This window comes from Mesocricetus auratus, unplaced genomic scaffold (genome assembly GCF_017639785.1).
Source record: "Mesocricetus auratus isolate SY011 unplaced genomic scaffold, BCM_Maur_2.0 Super-Scaffold_100033, whole genome shotgun sequence".
Taxonomy (NCBI): Eukaryota; Metazoa; Chordata; class Mammalia; order Rodentia; family Cricetidae; genus Mesocricetus; species Mesocricetus auratus.
The window spans coordinates 14,185,941-14,204,092 of record NW_024429213.1 but is presented as its reverse complement, the minus strand read 5'-3'; the positions used below and the strand labels follow the sequence as shown (position 1 = coordinate 14,204,092).

Sequence of the window (18,152 nt, the reverse complement as noted above, 5' to 3'; positions counted from 1 at the left end):
GCTGAGGGACTGGTTTATACAAGCTATTTGGTGTACTTAGTTATCTCAGGTTGAGATCTCCATCAAGGACTAAAATACAATAGAGGGGAAAGTGGCATTCCTAAGAGAATTGGATACGAGAGAGACAGTGTTTAATGCCCACTTCACTAGTCCTGATAGAACTGTATTCATATGATGGTTAAGAAAAAGGTTGAAGACTGGAGAGATAGCTTCATGATTAAGAAAGCTTGCTTCCCTTCCAGAAGACCCGAGTTCAGTTCCAAGGCCCTGAATTAGATGGCTTACAACCACCTGTTAATCCAGCCTCGGGGGATATTATGATTCTTCAAAGTTCTAGAGACACTGCCCTCATATGTCCACATACCTACATCCAGACATACATATGTAAACATCATTAGAAATAACTATTTCTTTTAAGAATAACATTGATTGAGAAGATACCTTGAATCTGGTATAAGGTTTTGTTGATTGGCATTGCTAGCCCCACAGTGAGATGAGATCTTTTCAAGGTAAGAGGTGGATAGACACATCTAAATGGTTTAATGACATGTAAATTGTATTCCTAAAGTTATAAGCAACCAATTTTCTTTATATATATATATTTTTAATTTTATTTTCCAGTTTAAATTTAGATAAGAAACGAGGTTGCTTCACAAGTCAGTTCCAGGTCCCTCTCCCATTCCCTCCCCTCCTCCCGTGCCCTCCCCCCAACCCCCCCCCCCGTTATCCCCTCATTTCCCCAGGGGCACTCATAGACAAATGTGGCAAGATTTGTGTTGAGCCAGTATTTCTGGGGAACAAAACTGTTAGAAAGTCAAATGCCGTGGTAGTGTGTTTCTGAAAGACTTTGAAGATGAGCAACAGTTCATAAAAGATATAAATGACAAAAGACTGCCAGCAAATACTAAATTTGTCCTAGGACCGGGCTGTCCTTCTCCCTAGAATGTTATGTTATCTTTCCTCTAAAAGAAAGTATACTGGGAGTGAACACTGTCTACTCAATCTGAGGCCTTTTCAGAAGCCAGTTATGACCATTGGAAAGGTAAGGGTTGTGTTACTGGCTCAGAGTCTGTCAAAAGCAAAAAGCTAGCCACAGAAGCAAGCATGGCAGGCTAGTGTGTGGCCCTGCTCCCTCTTGGGCCTGAGCTGAGTTCAATAGCAAATACTAGTTCATAGAAACCATGGGGGCAAATGTGTAGGAAATCTATGGCAACAGTAGCCCCCGAGATTGAGGAGACTGGACAGTTCATAGAAAATGACTGTGCATTAGAGATGGGTATATGGAATAGTGTCTGCTATCCATGATACTGCACCCAACATTATTTTTGACAAAATAATTGATAAAAAGTGGTGGGATGTGTCCTGGTTTGCTTTCCACTTGCTGTGATAAAGATGATTACCAAAAGCAAGATGGGGTGGAAGGAGTTGGGCTTATACATCCCAAACATGGCCCATCATTGAGAGAAGCCAAGGCAGGAACCTGGAGGCATGAATTGAAGCAGAAGCCTGGAAAGAATACTGCTTATTGGCTTTCTCCCAAGGCTCATGTTCACCTACCTTTCTGGTACATACCAGGACCATCTTCCCAGAAGTGGACCCACCCATGGTAGGCTAGGCCCTCCCACATCAATTATTAATCAAGAAAAACACTAAAATTCTAGACTAACTGTGGCGACTTGAATGAGAATGGCCCTGAATAGGATCATATACTTGCATGTTGGTCTGACAGTTGGTGGACTGTTGGGAAGGATTAGGAGGAGTGTCTATCTTTGAGAAAGTGTGTTGCTGGGGGTGGGCTTGAAGTTTCAAAAGCAAATGCCAGGCCCAGTTTCTCTCCCACTCTCCTTCCCTCATTCCCTTCATCCCTCTGTCTCTCCTTATGCCAGGCCCAGTTTCTTTCCCACTCTCCTTCCCTCATTCCCTTCATCCCTCTGTCTCTCCTTCCCTCTTTCCCTTCTTCCTTCTTTCCCTCCTACCCTCCTTCTCTCCTTCTCTCTTTCCCTCCTTCCATCCCTCTCTTTCTCTCCTTTCCTCCTCCCTGTTTCCCTCCTTCTCTCCTTGCCTCCCTCTCTCCTTCCTTTATTCCCTCCCTCTATCCATCCCTCTTTCCCTCCTTCCCTCTTTCTCTACTTCCCTCTTTCCCTCCATCGCTCTTTTTCTCCTTCCCTCTGTCCCTCCTTCCCTCATTCCCTCCCTCTCTTCTTCCCTCTTTCCTACCTTCCCTCTATCCCTCCCTCTCTCCTTCCCTCCTTTCATCCCTCTCTCCTTCCCTCTTTCCCTGTTTTTCTCCTTCCCTTCTTCCCTCCTTTCCTCCTTCCATCCCTCTCTCCTTCCTTTCTTCCCTCCTTCCCTCCCTCTCTCCTTCCCTCCTTTCTTCCCACTCTCCCTCATCTGTTCCCCCCTGCTGACAAAATGTAAGCTTTCAGTTATTGCTCAGGCACCATACCTGTTACTGTACTGCCTGCCATGATGGTCAAAGTATAACTCTGCAAAACTGAAAGCAAGCTCTCAATTAAATGCTTTCCTTTCAAAGCTGCCTTGGGTCATGGAGTCTCTTCACAGCAATAGAACTAAGACAGAGGCCTCTCTGAGCGAACCAATTCCTTGACTGACCTTTCTCCTTCCCAGACCTGTCTAGGTTTGTCTGAAGCTGTGAAAACTAACCAGCCCAGGATCTTTTTTCTGCTTATCTGATGTTTCGAACAGTTCCTTTTTGTATGTTCTTAGTTGTCCAATTCTGATTGACACTTACTTGAAGTGGACAACGATGGCCCTTTAGCTATCCTAACCATCCTCTGTAAAAATGTTTCATTATATGCTGCTAACCCTTGAATGTCTTAATTATCTATGGAAACATTTGGAAAGACAATGAAAACAGCAGTTAAGGATGGTAAACAAAGATACCACATACACATTCAAAAAAGTTACTTCTGGGTGCCGTAATATTACTACTGCTGTCAGGTTTAGTCTGTCACAGAAAGAAACTTACTTGTTTTGAAATAAGCTATGTCTCACAGAAACTCATAACCAGTTAAGTTCCAGACATTGAGTGACTGTTGCTGTGAGATAGTGTTCAAAGCTCAGACAAAAACAGGAAAGGGGTGTCAGACATCTACATCAACCCTTCCAACGCTCAGAAAACATCACAGGAGAGGGTGGAAAGAATATAAAAATCAGAGGAAGGAATTGACAATTGTATATCTCTTTTCATTATGTTGAAACCTTCCATCTTGGAGGGAGGAAAGGAATTCATGTGACTCAGGATGCTAACAAAATTCAGAAGTCTCGGGGAATCCCATGAAAGTTACAAGATTTCTAAAGATACTCACCCCACCCCACTCAGGACACAATTACTGAGAAAAGAATAACCTCCAAGTGAGCAATGTATCTGCCAATTGTTCAACGTGAGTTGATACAGCTGCCATTAAGTGACCATCTATGCTCCTGTAAGTAACCTCTCATCTGTGGTCCTATATAGAACCCCAATAAACTCATTGGTTCACTGAACCAAGTTTTGGTAAAAATCATTTGTCTGATCTGTCATAAGTGCCCCATATGGAGTGAATAGAAATTGACTTGATTCTTTTCAGGAAAAACCATGCAATAAGAAACAAGTAAAGACATGGCCATAATATAAGACTGTTATCCAGGGGAGCATTTCAAATGATTTTGAGTTCAGTTAAGTTTATTCACATTCAATTGGTGAAAGAAGAGTCACACTGAGAAAGGACAAATTAAAATAAAGTAAGTATGATTTGGACACAGATTAGAGCCCTTTGGTGTGTGCTAATATATATATTTTTTCGATACAGGGTTTCTGTGCGGTTTTGGAGGCTGTCCTGGAACTAGCTCTTGTAGACCAGGCTGGTCTTGAACTCACGGAGATCCGTCTGCCTCTGCCTTCCAAGTTCTGGGATTAAAGGCATGTGCCAGTGTGATCACTTAGATCCTCGAGAATCCAAAGAATAAACCATATTGTGCTGTCACTGTTCGCTATAGAAACAGTGATGTCATAAGTTTTTAGTTCTAGTACCATCTGGCAAGTAAGGCTTTAGGAGAGTATGGAGGGCTGAGGAAGGACATACCATCTTGAGGCAGACTGGACGAGTCATCGCAGCATCCAAATTCACCAGAAACAAACATCCAAAGGTCCAAAATGATTGCTTACTGTGGTACTGCAAAGGTAGAAGCTCCCTTTGGGCTAGGATGGGAGGTGTCTTATTAGTGTCTAAGGCAGCCTCTAGTTTTTATTTTTCATTTTATTTGGGATAACTAAGAATATCTTTGGTCAAAATCTCTTTCTTTCAACCTAAATCTAAAGTTCTCTAGCCACTATAACTCCGGTGTTATAGTGAGAAATTCAAAGAGAAGTAAACTAAACTGGGAAATACTTTTGTTTACAAAGACTTGGAGGAATTATGTCTGTGAAGCCTCCCCCAAGCTGGAAATCAGTGTGATTATATTATTTTCAAACTCTAGTAAGAAAAGGAATGGGATGCTTGATACTAAGAGGTTGTGAACTGTGTTATATAATACGTGTGCTCCACAAGAAATAATGAAAATTTGTCCTACAACAGGCAGCTTAGCATACTTTGGATATGAAAAGGTTACTGAGTTTTCTAGGTGTGCCCTGCCTTTGCTCAGGTTGCGACAGCACTAGGCATTGTGACCCAACAAAGCCCCTCATCATAGGCCAGGGTCAGAGCCAGCAGGGAACAGCTTGGCCCATCAGTCTGGTCCAACAGCTGACCGGGGTAGCAGCCAGCTGCAAGTGCCTAAGAACTTGGCACTGCCCACTTCCATCTAAAGGGGCATATCTCCCTTCTGGGTGGCACATATTCAGTCAAACGTCCAAAAGAACTTCACTATCAAGGTAATGAGTTTATACATTTTACTTTATACTTGTTTTTTGAAGTTTCAAATCTCACAAGGGATCTCTTAGCCTCTGACTGGTTTTTGAAGCTAGTTGTTGTTCACTAGATCTTCAAAAAAGAAGCCCTCTCATCTGAGGGTGTAGGAATCCCTTTTCTATGAGCTTTTCAACGTTTCAAAATTTTGTAGAGTTTGCCAATTGGAAACATCTTGATCTAGGGAAGTTATCAAAATAAGTATTGTGTAAGAAGATAGTCATTAGATACTTGTTTTTTAAAAAGTGAGGCCAAGAGAACACAGGGAGAAAGATGAAGATGGGGAAAGAGGAGGAAGGGGGAAGAAGGGAAGGAAAGAGAAGAAGGGAGGGAGAAGAGGAAGGAAAGGAAGATGGATGGAAGGGCAGTTGTAGATGGGGAGGGAGGTTAAGAAGAGGACAGATGAGGAGAGGTTATATAGAGGAAGGCAAATAGAGGAGGGAAGGGAGGGAGTTAGAGGAAGGAGGGTGGATGGAGAAGGGATGGGAGAGAATAGAGGAGGGAGAAGGGGAAGAGAGATGAAGATGGGGAGAGGAAGGGAGGGAAGAGGAAGGTTGAAGAGGAGAAACAGGGAGGGAAGATGGAGACATATGGAGGGAGGTGGGAGGGGAGGGGGAAGGAGGGGTAAAGGGGGAGAGGGAAGGGAGGGAGGAAGGAAGAAGAGGGAGGAGAGAGGTGAGGGAAAATAGGGAATAAAGGGAGTGAGGGGAGGGAGGAGGAAGGAGATGGAGAAGGGATGAAGAGAGGGAGGAGGAAGGGAGAATGAAGAGAAGGAGGGTGGAGGGGAAGACAAATGGGAGGGAGGAGGAATGGAGGGAGGGAGGAGGGAAGGAAGAGGGAGGGATAAGAGGGAGGACGGATGAGAAGGAGGATGAGAGGGAGGAGGGAGGAGGGAGAATGAAGAGAGGGAGAATGGAAGAGAAGACAAACGCGAGGGAGGAGGAATGGAGGGAGGGAGGGAGGACAGAGGGAAGAGGGAGGAGGGAGGAGGGAGGAGGGATGAGAGGGAGGATGACAGGGAGGAGGGAGAATGAAGAGAGGGAGGATGGAAGGAAAGACAAACAGGAGGGAGGAGGAATGGAGGGAGGAGGAGGGAGCAAAGAGGGAGGAGGGAGGAGGGAGGAGAGGGAGGATGACAGGGAGGAGGGAGAATGAAGAGAGGGAGGATGGAAGGAAAGACAAACGGGAGGGAGGAGGAACGGAGGGAGGGAGGAGGGAGGGAAGAGGGAGGAGGGAGGAGGGAAGAGGGAGGAGGGAAGAGGGAGGAGGGATGAGAGGGAGGATGACAGGGAGGAGGGAGAATGAAGAGAGGGAGGATGGAAGGAAAGACAAACGGGAGGGAGGAGGAATGGAGGGAGGGAGGAGGGAGGGAAGAGGGAGGAGGGAGGAGGGATGAGAGGGAGGATGACAGGGAGGAGGGAGAATGAAGAGAGGGAGGATGGAAGGAAAGACAAACGGGAGGGAGGAGAAACGGAGGGAGGGAGGAGGGAGGGAAGAGGGAGGAGGGAGGAAGGATGAGAGGGAGGATGACAGGGAGGAGGGAGAATGAAGAGGGAGGATGGAAGGAAGCACAAACGGGAGGGAGGAGGAATGGAGGGAGGGAGGAGGGAGTGAAGAGGGAGGAGGGATGAGGGAAGAGGGATGAGAGGGAGGATGAGAGGGGAAGAGGGGAGGGAGGAGGAATGAAGTGGAGGGAGGGATAAGGGGAGGAGGAATGAGAGGGAGGAGGGAGGGAGGGTAGGGAGGAGGGATAGAGAGAGGGAGGAGGGAGGGGAAGAGGGTAGGAGGAGGGAGGAGGCAGGAGAAATGAGAGGGAGGAGGGAGGAGGGAGAATGGAGAGGGAGGATGGAAGGGAGCAGGGGAGGGAGGAGGAATGAAAAGAGGGAGGAGGGAGAATGAAGAGAGGGAGGATGGAGGGGAAGAGGGTAGGGAGGAGGGTAGGGAGTAGGGATGAAAGGGAGGAGGGAGGAGGAGAATGAAGAGAGGGAGGATGGAAGGGAAGAGGGGAGGGAGGAGGGATGAAGGGGAGGAGGGAGGAGGAGAATGAAGAGAGGGAGGATGGAGGGGAAGAGGGGAGGGAGGAGGGATGAAGGGGAGGAGGGAGGAGGAGAATGAAGAGAGGGAGGATGGAGGGGAAGAGGGGAGGGAGGAGGGTAGGGAGTAGGGATGAAAGGGAGGAGGGAGGAGGAGAATGAAGAGAGGGAGGATGGAAGGGAAGAGGGGAGGGAGGAGGGATGAAGGGGAGGAGGAGAATGAAGAGAGGGAGGATGGAGGGGAAGAGGGGAGGGAGGAGGGATGAAGGGGAGGAGGGAGGAGGAGAATGAAGAGAGGGAGGATGGAGGGGAAGAGGGGAGGGAGGAGGAATGAGGAGAGGGAGGATGGAGGGGGAGGGAGGAGGGATGAAGGTGGGATGAGAGGGAGGATGGAGGATGGAGAAGAGGGAGGAGGGAGGAGGGATGAGAGGGAGGGAGGATGAAGGTAAGGGAGGAGAGATGAAGGGAGGGAGAATGGAAGGGAGGAGGGAGGAGGGAGAATCAAGAAAGGAGGGAATGGGGGAGGTAGGGAGATAGTGAGGAGGAAGGGAGGAAGGAGAATAAAGGGAGGAAAGTGGGAGTGGAGGAGGAATCAAGAGGGATGAAGAGAGGAGGGATGGAAGGGAGGAGGGAGAATAAAGGGAGGGAAGAGGGAGGGGAGGAGGGAGGAGAGGCAGGAGGGATGGAGAGGGAGGAGGGAGAATGGAAGGAAGGAGGAAGAAAGGAAGAGGGGAAGGGAGGAAGGGGAGGAAGTACAGAGAATTTTCAGAGAAGGAAGAATGGAGGGAGGGGAGAATAGGAAGAGGGGAAGGAGAGAGATGGAAGGTAGAGGAAGGAAAGGGGGAGGGAGAAGAGAGGGGAGAAGAGAAAAGATGAAGAAAAATTGAGAGATGGAGGAAGAAGAGAGAAGGAATATGGATAATGAGGGGGTGAGGGAGACAGAGGGAGCAAGGGAAGGGGGAGGAGTGAAGGGGAGGAGGAAAGGAAGGGAATGAAGGAGGGTAAGAGAGACAGGACGGAGGGAGGTAAGACAGTGAAGGTAGGGAGAAGGGGAGAAAAGAAGGGAGGCCAGAGCATGGAGGGAGGACAGAGAAAGGAGGGGAGAAGGAGGGGAGAGAAGGAGAGCCAGGAGGAGGGTAAAAAGAAGTGACAGAGGGAAAGAACAGAATATGAGACTACTTTGAAGTGCTAGAGAGAAAAGGAAAGATCTCATAATCTAGTGAACCTAAAGGAGAAGAAATTATATTTTTATAAGTGTAAAATGAATTCCACAGCCATCTAATACTTAGAAGAAATTTATCCTGCTAAATTCTGGAAAAAATACAATTCAAGTCCCAGACACCAAAACTTTCAGACATTTAGTTGGGTAGACATAAGTCACTGCATATAACCCCTTTGTACGCTTAAATTTGCTTCCTCATGCATACACCACTAACCCTGCTGGTGTCTTCTCAAGTCAATGTGATATTACCATGCCATAAGTAAATGAAAGGAGACCATATATTTTGAAAAAACTTATTGATCCTGTGCCTTAAACATTCCAGCATCATTCCCCACTTTCAGATCCTTTCTTCTCTGTGGTTCTTAGCCCAAACCTCTCTAAGCAGATGGGTATCAGGGGCCACTCAGGAGTTGTATTTAAATTGACTTCATTTTATAAACCGGATATAAGAATTTCACATTTCTTTTGCTTCTTCCTGAAGATGTCTGACGATATTGACTGGTTACATAGCCGCAGGGGCGTGTGCAAGGTAGATCTTTACAGCCCAAAAGGACAACAAGATCAGGACCGAAAAGTGGTAAGATAACAAACTGACTCCAAGGAGCAGAAAATTTTTCCATATGAGTATAGATATACTGGAGTCCAGGATAAACTCATGGAAGCTGATATGTGGCTTCTCCAAGCATCAAAGCACAGTAAACGCTTTCAGGGCTCAGAACACATGCACGTCACACAGCAGTGAATTGGAGGGGCAGAGTGGAAAGCCATGTAAATCAACAGGGGAGGGGAGGGAGGGATATAAAGGGAGGTAGGAGCTTGCAGGGGGGATGAGTCAGGAGAGGAGGGAGGGGCCTAAACAAAGAAATCTGAGAGGGTGCCAAAGAGAAGGGAGGAGACAAACAGGAGGGAGGGACCTAAAGGGGAGGTGCCTAAGGGGACGGGCCTAAGGGGAGGGGCCTGAGCAGGAGGAGCTTAAGAGGGAGGGTCCTAAAGTAGGAGGTTCCTAAAGTGGGAAGGGCCTTGTGAGGGAGGGGGACTAAAGGGAGGAGCCTAAGAAGGGGAGGAGATTAAGAGGCAGGGGCCCAATGTGGGAGGAGCCTAATGGGAGAAACAGGAGCAGGGGAGGAGCTTGAGGGGGAGGGGCCTAAATGGGAGGGGCATCATCAGGGGAGGAGCTTAAGAGGGAGGGGCCCAAAGTGGGAGGGGCCTAATGGGAGCAGGCAGAGCAGGGGAGGAGCTTAAGAGGGAGGGGCCCAAAGTGGGAGGGGCCTAAAGTGGATGGAGCCAGAACAGGGGAGGGGCTTAAGAGGAAGGGGCCCAAAGTGGGAGGGGCCTAAAGTGGGAGGAGACAGAGCAGGGGAGGAGCTTAAGAGGGAGGGGCCTAAATGGGAGGGGCATCAGCAGGGGAGGAGCTTAAGAGGGAGGGGCCCAAAGTGGGAGGGGCCTAATGGGAGCAGGCAGAGCAGGGGAGGAGCTTAAGAGGGAGGGGCCCAAAGTGGGAGGGGCCTAAAGTGGATGGAGCCAGAACAGGGGAGGGGCTTAAAAGGGAGGGGCCCAAAGTGGGAGGGGCCTAAAGTGGGAGGAGACAGAGCAGGGGAGGAGCTTAAGAGGGAGGGGCCTAAATGGGAGGGGCATCAGCAGGGGAGGAGCTTAAGAGGGAGGGGCCCAAAGTGGGAGGGGCCTAATGGGAGCAGGCAGAGCAGGGGAGGAACTTAAGAGGGAGGGGCCCAAAGTGGGAGGTGCCTAATGGGAGGAGCCAGAGCAGGGGAGGAACTTAAGAGGGAGGGGCCAAATGTGGGAGGGGCTTAAAGTGGGAGGAGACAGCAGGGGAGGAGCTTAAGAGGGAGGGGCCCAAAGTGGGAGGGGCCTAATGGGAGGAACCAGAGCAGGGGAGGAGCTTAAGAGGGAGGGGCCCAAAGTAGGAGGTGCCTAATGGGAGGAGCCAGAGCAGGGGAGGAGCTTAAGAGGGAGGGGCCCAAAGTGGGAGGGGCCTCATGGGAGGAACCAGAGCAGGGGAGGAGCTTAAGAGGGAGGGGCCCAAAGTGGGAGGGGCCTCATGGGAGGAACCAGAGCAGGGTAGGAGCTTAAGAGGGAGGGGCCCAAAGTGGGAGGGGCCTCATGGGAGGAACCAGAGCAGGGGAGGAGCTTAAGAGGGAGGGGCCCAAAGTGGGAGGGGCCTCATGAGAGGAACCAGAGCAGGGGAGGAGCTTAAGAGGGAAGGGACCAAAGTGGGAGGTGCCAGAACAGGGGAGGAGCTTAAGAGGGAGGGGCCAAAGTGGGAGGGGCCTAAAGTGGGAGGAGACAGCAGGGGAGGAGCTTAAGAGGGAGGGGCCCAAAGTGGGATGGGCCTAATGGGAGGAACCAGAGCAGGGGAGGAGCTTAAGAGGGAGGGGCCCAAAGTGGAAGGGGCCTAAAGTGGATGTAGCCAGAACAGGGGAGGGGCTTAAGAGGGAGGGGCCCAAAGTGGGAGGGGTCTCATGGGAGGAGCCAGAGCAGGAGAGGAGCTTGAGAGGGAGGCGCCCAAAGTGGGAGGGGCCTAAAGTGGGAGGAGACAGCAGGGGAGGAGCTTAAGAGGGAGGGGCCCAAAGTGGGAGGGGCCTCATGGGAGGAACCAGAGCAGGGGAGGAGCTTTAGAGGGAGGGGCCCAAAGTGGGAGGAGCCAGAGCAGGGGAGGAGCTTAAGAGGGAAGGGACCAAAGTGGGAGGTGCCAGAACAGGGGAGGAGCTTAAGAGGGAGGGGCCTAAAAGGGAGGAGCATCAGCAGAGGAGGAGTTTAAGAGGGAGGGGGCCTAAAGTGGGAGGGACCTAATGGGAGGAGCCTAAGCAGGGGAAGAACTTAAGAGGGAGGAGCCTAAAGTGGGAGGGCCTCACCAGGGGAGGAGCTTAAGAGTGAGGAGCCTAAAGCGGGAGTGGCCTCACCAGGGGAGGAGCTTAAGAGGGAGGGGCCTAAGCAGGGGAGGAACTTAAGAGGGAGGGGCCTTAAGTGGGAGGAGCCAGAGAAGGGGAGAGCTTAAGAGGGAGGGGCCCAAAGTGGGAGGGGCCTAATGGGAGGAGCTTAAGAGTGGCCTAAAATGGGAGGGGCCTAACAGGAGGAGCCTAAACAGGGGAGGAGCTTAAGAGGGAGTGGCCCAAAATGGGAGGGGCATCTGCAGGGGGGGAGCTTAAGAGGGAGGGGCCTGAAGTGGGAGGGGCCTAATGGGAGGAGCCTAAGCAGGGGAAGAACTTAAGAGGGAGGAACCTAAAGTGGGAGGGCCTCACCAGGGGAGGAGTTTAAGAGGGAGGAGCCTAAATCGGGAGGGGCCTCAGCAGGGGAGGATGTTAAGAGGGAGGGGCCCAAAGTGGGAGGAGTCTAATGGGAGGAGCTTAAGAAGGAGGGACCTAAAATGGGAGGGCACAGCGGGAGGGGCCTCAGCAGGGGAGGAGCTTAAGAGGGAGGGGCCTAAAGTGGGTGTAGCCTGATGGGAGGAGCCTAAGCAGGGAGGAGCTAAAGAGGGAGGGGCCAAATTGGGAGGGGCCTAATGGGAGGAGCCTAAGCAGGGAGGAGCTAAGGAGGGAGGGGCCTAAAGCGGGAGGGGCCTAATGGGAGGAGCCTAAGCAGGGAGGAACTAAAGAGGGAGGGGCCCCGCAGGGGAGAAGCTTAAGAGGGAGGGGTCTAATTTTGGAGGGGCCTAAAGTGGGAGGGACCTAAGTAAGGGAGGAGCTTAAGAGGGAGGGTCTACCTTGGAAGGGGCCTAAGCAGGGTCGGAGCTTAGGAGGGAGGGCCCTATAGTGGGAGGGGCCTAAGCAGGGCAGAATCTTAAGCGGGGAGGGACCTAAAGGTGTAGGGCTTAAGAGGGGTGGGACTTAAGGGGAGGGGCATAAGATGGGGAGGAGCCTAGGCTGAGGAAGGAGCCTAGGTTAAAGGAGGTGCCTAAGATGGGATTATCCTATGAGGGGAGGGTCCTAATCAGGGGAGGAGCCTCAGAGGGCAGGGACCTGATGGGGAGGGGCTAAGAGGGAGGAGCTAAGAGGAAAGGAGGAATTGTTTACCCATGTACTACTAAAACATTTGATATAATTGACAGTAAAATAGTACATTTTGAAAAAGACTGATGTAGTAGAAAATAAACTAAATTTGAAGTTGGGGGAATTCAAATTCTGTCACAAAATCAACGTTTTTACTTGTACCAGTTGGGCCATGCTGTCTCAGGTTTTTTTCTATCAGTACTTACGGATATTTTCTTTTGGACCACTCTATTTTCTTGTGTGTCACATTCTGCTTAGAAATGTTCATACACTATCAGTTCATTTTCACAAGAGAATTACATGAGGTAAGTGCTATTATCATCTCCAAGAAAGAAACTATGGCCTTCCCTCTAGAGGTTATCTAAATTTGCCTTTATCATTTTTTTGCAGATATGCTTTGTGGATGTGTCCACCCTGAATGTGGAAGATAAAGATTCCAAGGTAGGTATCTCGTGTTTCAAGTTGAAGAGGGTGAAAAATGAGTGAAGGATGGGGAGAAGAAAAGGGTGAGGCAGAGGGAGGGAAGGTGGAAGGGATGCAGGTGGAGGGCCCAGGGCATCTAGTTCTGAATTTATTGTCACTCTTGAAAACAAATTTCATTTTAGAAGTGGCTTAATCAGTTGTTGGGCTAAATAAAAACATGGATACACATAATCAGTCCAGAAAGATGGTAAGTAACAGATTGTTCTTGAGACTGATAGTCTTGAGTGTTATCAGAGGACAAATTAGCAATTTGGGGAAATAATCTTGTCTCATTCTTCAAAAATTTGTAGCATTGAAACCCTACCTCTTCTGGAGAAACAAAAGGATTACGGGAGACATTACCTTCATGCTGTGAAGTTGTAGCCCAAGGGGTGGGAACAATTTGGAAAAATCTCAAAAATAAACTTTTCAATAAAAATCTCACCTTTTAATTCCACAGGGTGCTGCTGGTTCCAGGTCTGAAGGCGAATTAGATCTGGAGAATCTGGAAGAAAAAGAGATTATTGTGATCAAGGACACTGAAAAACAAGACCAGTCTAAGGTGACATAGCCTCTAAGGTTCTATCACTCCTAATTTCTAGGGCCCAGTATTAAGTCTGATGACTCTGGGTCAGAGACGGCAAGGAAATGGTTGTCCAATAGGTCCACCAATCTGGAATACATGACACTCCAGAAAACAGAGGACTAAGTTCAGGGCCATGGTAAGCTCCACATGCAGGTATTTTAAATGGTGTTCATTAATCAAAAAGTTTCAGAATACCCCCTTTGACTTGGAGGTATCTACTCCAAACAGAGCCTTGCTATCCTTGTTCTAAGAAAGATGTACACTTAGTATTGACCTTGCTGATTTGTGCTGTGTTCATGTGCCTCATATTGCCCAACATTCAGTAAGGAACAAAGATATGGAACAGAGAAAACACATAACCAAGAATTTGAGTACCTAAGAGATTACATACACAAGTTGCTGAAACGGTTCAAATTAGAAGCAACCGGACTTGCGTACTATGGTCATACCCCAAATCCATTTTTTTTTTGTATTTCAAATTATATTTGTTAGTCTCATGGTTTAGAAAGGATACTAAAACACACCCACATCCCTACATGCCTGGGAAAACTGGTAATGGAAAGAATGTTTGACTTTAATGCAAACAAATCAAAGGCTTTCTGTTCCCTGTCTCTACACTCATATGGTATAAGCAAAACATCATTTATGAACTCAGACACATTTGAAATAAGACCAGTGGCCCTGAAAGAAGTAAAACAAGTTATAGAACACTCTTCAAAGTCTTAAGAAAATATAACTTGGGGCTGGAGAGATTCCTCAGAGGTTAAGAGCACTCACTGACAGCTCTCCTAGAGAACCCAGGTTTGATTCCCAGCACCCACGTGGTGCTGCAACTCCAGTTCCAGGGGCATCTGACACACTTTCCTGTCAATACACATGAAACCTATGTGACCATACACAATGATGACTGGCATGCATACATACATACATAAAGCAACGCATTCACTAACACACTTGTTTGATACTTTGATACACACATTGACACAAATGCAATTATATACCTACTTACGATATTCACAATACATTCAAACACCCAGAGTATGTACAACATATATATATATATGTATATATACACACATATATAAATCAGACTTTATAAATGTAGAATAAACTAATAATTAATGTAGTGGTATGTAATAGTTATTTTAAACATATTAACATACTATTGGTTAAAATATGGATTTATAATTCAACACTCTCTAGCTACATAATTGATAATAGTGAATATATTATTAAAATTGACATATTCATAGTGGCATATACAAATGTATTTTTCCATGTACCAGTATGTACAAAATGCATACTTGTGTTAGCTAACACAATGGATGTGCACAGTACATACATACTCATATGAAATTGGCAACAAATAGTTAAATCTACAAGCATATATACTATACACATTCTGAGCTTTTGTTTTTTGAATGTTCATTAATGGATATTATTAGACCCTAATAAAGTCAAATGGTCAAATCTCTAATCTGTATTACTTAGAAGCTATCTCTTCTAACAAGAAAATAAAAGGGCAGAAGTAACCTACCTAACTCTACAAAACACTTATGGAGGGGTGTTCTTCTTTTTCCAGACGGAGGGTTCCGTGTGCCTTTTCAAACAAGCTCCCTCCGATCCCATAAGTGTCCTCAATTGGCTCCTCAATGATCTCCAGAAGTATGCCTTGGGGTTCCAACATGCATTAAGCCCCTCAGCCTCTAGCTGTAAACATAAAGTGGGAGACCTAGAGGGTGACTATCACAAAATACCCTCTGAAAACTGCTACAGTGTGTACGCTGATCAACTAAATATGGATTTTTTGAACAAAGGACCTCAAAGCCTACGCCTAGAAATGGCGGCATCAAAAAACACCAACAATAACCAAAGTCCCTCAAATCCTGCAGCCAAATCTCCTAGCAATCAAAGGTCAGTTGCCACCTCAGATGCAGAATGCTCTATGGACGATCTTTCCTTCTATGTCAACCGATTGTCTTCTCTGGTAATTCAAATGGCACGAAAAGAAATCAAGGACAAATTGGAAGGTGGAAGCAAATGCCTCCATCATTCAATATATGCATCCCCAGGAGAAAAGGGGAAAACCAGTCCCCGAAGCGCTGTCAGCAAGATTGCTTCTGAGATGGCCCATGAAGCTGTAGAACTGACCTCAGCAGAAATGCGCGGCAATGGGGAGGAATGCAGGGATGGCCGGAAAACCTTTCTATATAGCGAATTATCTAACAAGAACAAGTGTGGAGAGAAGCAGATGTGCCCAAAAGATAGCAAGGAATTTGCAGATTCCATCAGCAAGGGGCTCATGGTTTATGCAAATCAGGTGGCATCTGACATGATGGTCTCTGTTATGAAAACTTTGAAAGTGCACAGCTGTGGGAAGCCAATTCCAGCTTGTGTGGTCCTGAAGAGGGTACTATTAAAGCACACCAAGGAAATTGTGTCTGATTTGATTGACTCATGCATGAAGAACTTGCATAACATAACAGGGGTCCTGATGACAGACTCAGACTTTGTTTCTGCTGTCAAGAGAAATCTTTTCAATCATGGAAAACAAAATGCAGCGGACATCATGGAGGCCATGCTAAAGCGTTTGGTCAGTGCTCTTCTTGGTGAGAAGAAGGAGACTAAATCTCAGAGTCTGGCATATGCAACCCTAAAAGCTGGAACTCATGATCCAAAATGCAAGAATCAGAGTCTTGAGTTCTCAGCTATGAAAGCTGAGATGAAAGGAAAAGATAAATGCAAAGTGAAAACAGATCCATGCTGCAAGTCACTGACAAGTGCTGAAAAAGTCGGCGAACATATCCTCAAAGAGAGCCTCACTATGTGGAACCAGAAGCAAGGAAACCAGGGCAGGGTGACTACCAACAAAGTGTGTACTACTAAAGATGAGAAGAGAGAAAAGCTCAGTCCTTCTACAGATTCACTGGCCAAAGATCTGATTGTCTCTGCCCTTATGCTGATTCAATACCATCTGACCCAGCAAGCGAAGGGCAAAGATATATGCGAAGATGAATGCCCTGGTTCCTCCATGGGATATATGTCCCAAAGTACACAATATGAGAAGTGTGGAGGTAGCCAAAATGCCAAATCACTCTCAATGAAGCATTTTGAAAGCCGTGGAGCTCCTGGACCATCCGCATGTGCGAAGGAAACTCAACTGGATTCCCAGAAGCTGGATATGTCAAATATGGTTCTGTCACTGATTCAGAAACTTCTTAGCGAGAGCCCTTTCAGCTGTGATGATCTACCTGAAGGTGAAAATAAGCGTTCTGATCCTAGATCAAGCAAAACTGGTCCCATGGCCAAGAGACCTGAAGATCAATGCCCAGACAGTTCAGAACAGGACTTCATCAGTGGGATGAAGCAAATGAACCGCCAATTTATAGACCAACTGGTAGAATCCGTGATGAAACTGTGCCTGATCATGGCTAAGTATAGCAACAATGGAGCAGCCCTGGCAGAGCTGGAAGAACAAGCAGCCATGGCAGGTGGTAGCTCCAGATGCGGCCGTGAAGGTGCAATGTCACAGTATCAAGATGCTCCTGGCCCTGAAGTTATTGTCAACAATCAGTGCTCTACAAGTAACTTGCAGAAGCAGCTGCAGGCTGTCCTGCAATGGATTGCAGCCTCTCAGTTTAACGTGCCCATGCTCTACTTCATGGGAGATGACGATGGACAACTAGAGAAGGTAAGAAGTGCATTAAGGCTCAACAAATTAAAGGTAGTATTGGTGGATGTGAGCAGGATGGCATCCATATATAATCAAATTCTCTATCTACACACACACACACACACACACACACACACACACACACACACACACAACTGCAGTTCCCACATCAGATAGATTCCAGAGAAATCACATAGTTAAATCATTTTTCAGTATAGGAGCTGAAACAAAACCATGCAATTCTCCTTACACCCATGTCGTAGATTTTTTTCAGGGATGAAGAGTAACAACAACCCTAGACTTTGACCTAGAAATTTGCACAAACTATCTTGAGGGTCTGTGACCTGGTGAGAAGTACTTATTAAACACAACTTCTTTTCAGAAGACTTAAGGGAAAAGGATAGGCATACCAGCTGCCTCCGATTCTGGATCTGTGACATGACTTTAACCCAGGAGACAGGCACATATGGAGATGTTAGTTCACTTCGCCCAGTGGGACCGCTTCCTAAAAAGTATCAGATTACTCAAACTAACTCTGCTTTCTCCACAGCTCCCTGAAGTTTCAGCCAAGGCAGCAGAGAAAGGGTACAGTGTCGGCGATCTTCTTCAGGAGGTCATGAAGTTCGCCAAAGAACGACAACTGGATGAAGCCGTGGGCAACATGGCTAAAAAACAACTGCTAGACTGGCTTCTTGCTAACCTGTAAGCCGAGAACTCCTTCGACTCCCCTCCATCAACCTCCATCCCCGGCAGCAATTCCAACCCAGCTGGAGCCACCCTCACCATCAGGCTGCTGAACTGCACAACTGTGATCACATTTACCAATACACCTGAGCAGTTGCACTGTGAAAATACTGGGTGCCCTCCCTGGGCAACATGAATAAAAAAATCAAAAATATGCCATTTTCTTGATCAGATATATTGGAGGGAAGGGAGGAGAAATGGGTTCCTTTTCCGTGGCTGGTGATAGTGTTGGATTTGTGTCCAGATACCACTCTGAGCTATTTTCTGAGCACCCAAGACACAAGTTCCCTAGGTGGTCTGCTTTAACAAAACCTCCTGTCTATTTAGAAATCTGTCATCTATGACCTTGTTTCTGTTAAAATAGAAAACTCAGCTAGATAATACCCTTTGTAATACATCTTTCTTTGGTAAGAGTGTAAATATACACTTGTTTAAAATAAATGCACTGACATACACAGATGCACACAAGACACACACACAGAGAGAGAGAGAGTTCACTACACATGGCTAAATACTGAGAT

At 47.4% G+C, this 18,152-nt stretch overlaps 2 protein-coding genes across 9 annotated transcripts in view; one reads left to right on the top strand and one right to left on the bottom strand.

The window, feature by feature from the left end:
- Positions 1-18,152, bottom strand: part of Ccnb3 (cyclin B3) — a 94,502-nt gene that overhangs the window by 75,560 nt on the left and 790 nt on the right. For 5 of the 7 annotated variants that reach the window (XM_040733744.1, XM_021235978.1, XM_021235977.1 and 2 more), the window contains exon 2: positions 13,074-13,133. The gene's annotated coding sequence lies outside the window, so the exon portion shown is untranslated. Of the gene's footprint in view, positions 1-13,073; positions 13,134-14,751; positions 14,858-18,152 lie in introns of those variants that run through there. The other 2 variants (XM_021235975.2, XM_021235980.2) reach the window with 1 other exon arrangement.
- Positions 4,071-17,785, top strand: Akap4 (A-kinase anchoring protein 4). 2 transcript variants are annotated; one of them, XM_005085082.4, is made up of 6 exons: positions 4,071-4,183; positions 8,644-8,739; positions 12,557-12,607; positions 13,089-13,190; positions 14,797-16,905; positions 17,438-17,785. In XM_005085082.4, exons 1-6 carry the CDS (start codon positions 4,157-4,159, stop codon positions 17,591-17,593), a joined length of 2,541 nt encoding a protein of 846 aa, XP_005085139.1. In that variant the 5' UTR covers positions 4,071-4,156; the 3' UTR covers positions 17,594-17,785. The 2 variants fall into 2 exon arrangements, with proteins under 2 accessions (XP_005085139.1, XP_040589679.1); XM_040733745.1 differs by lacking the exon at positions 4,071-4,183 and adding an exon at positions 4,730-4,873.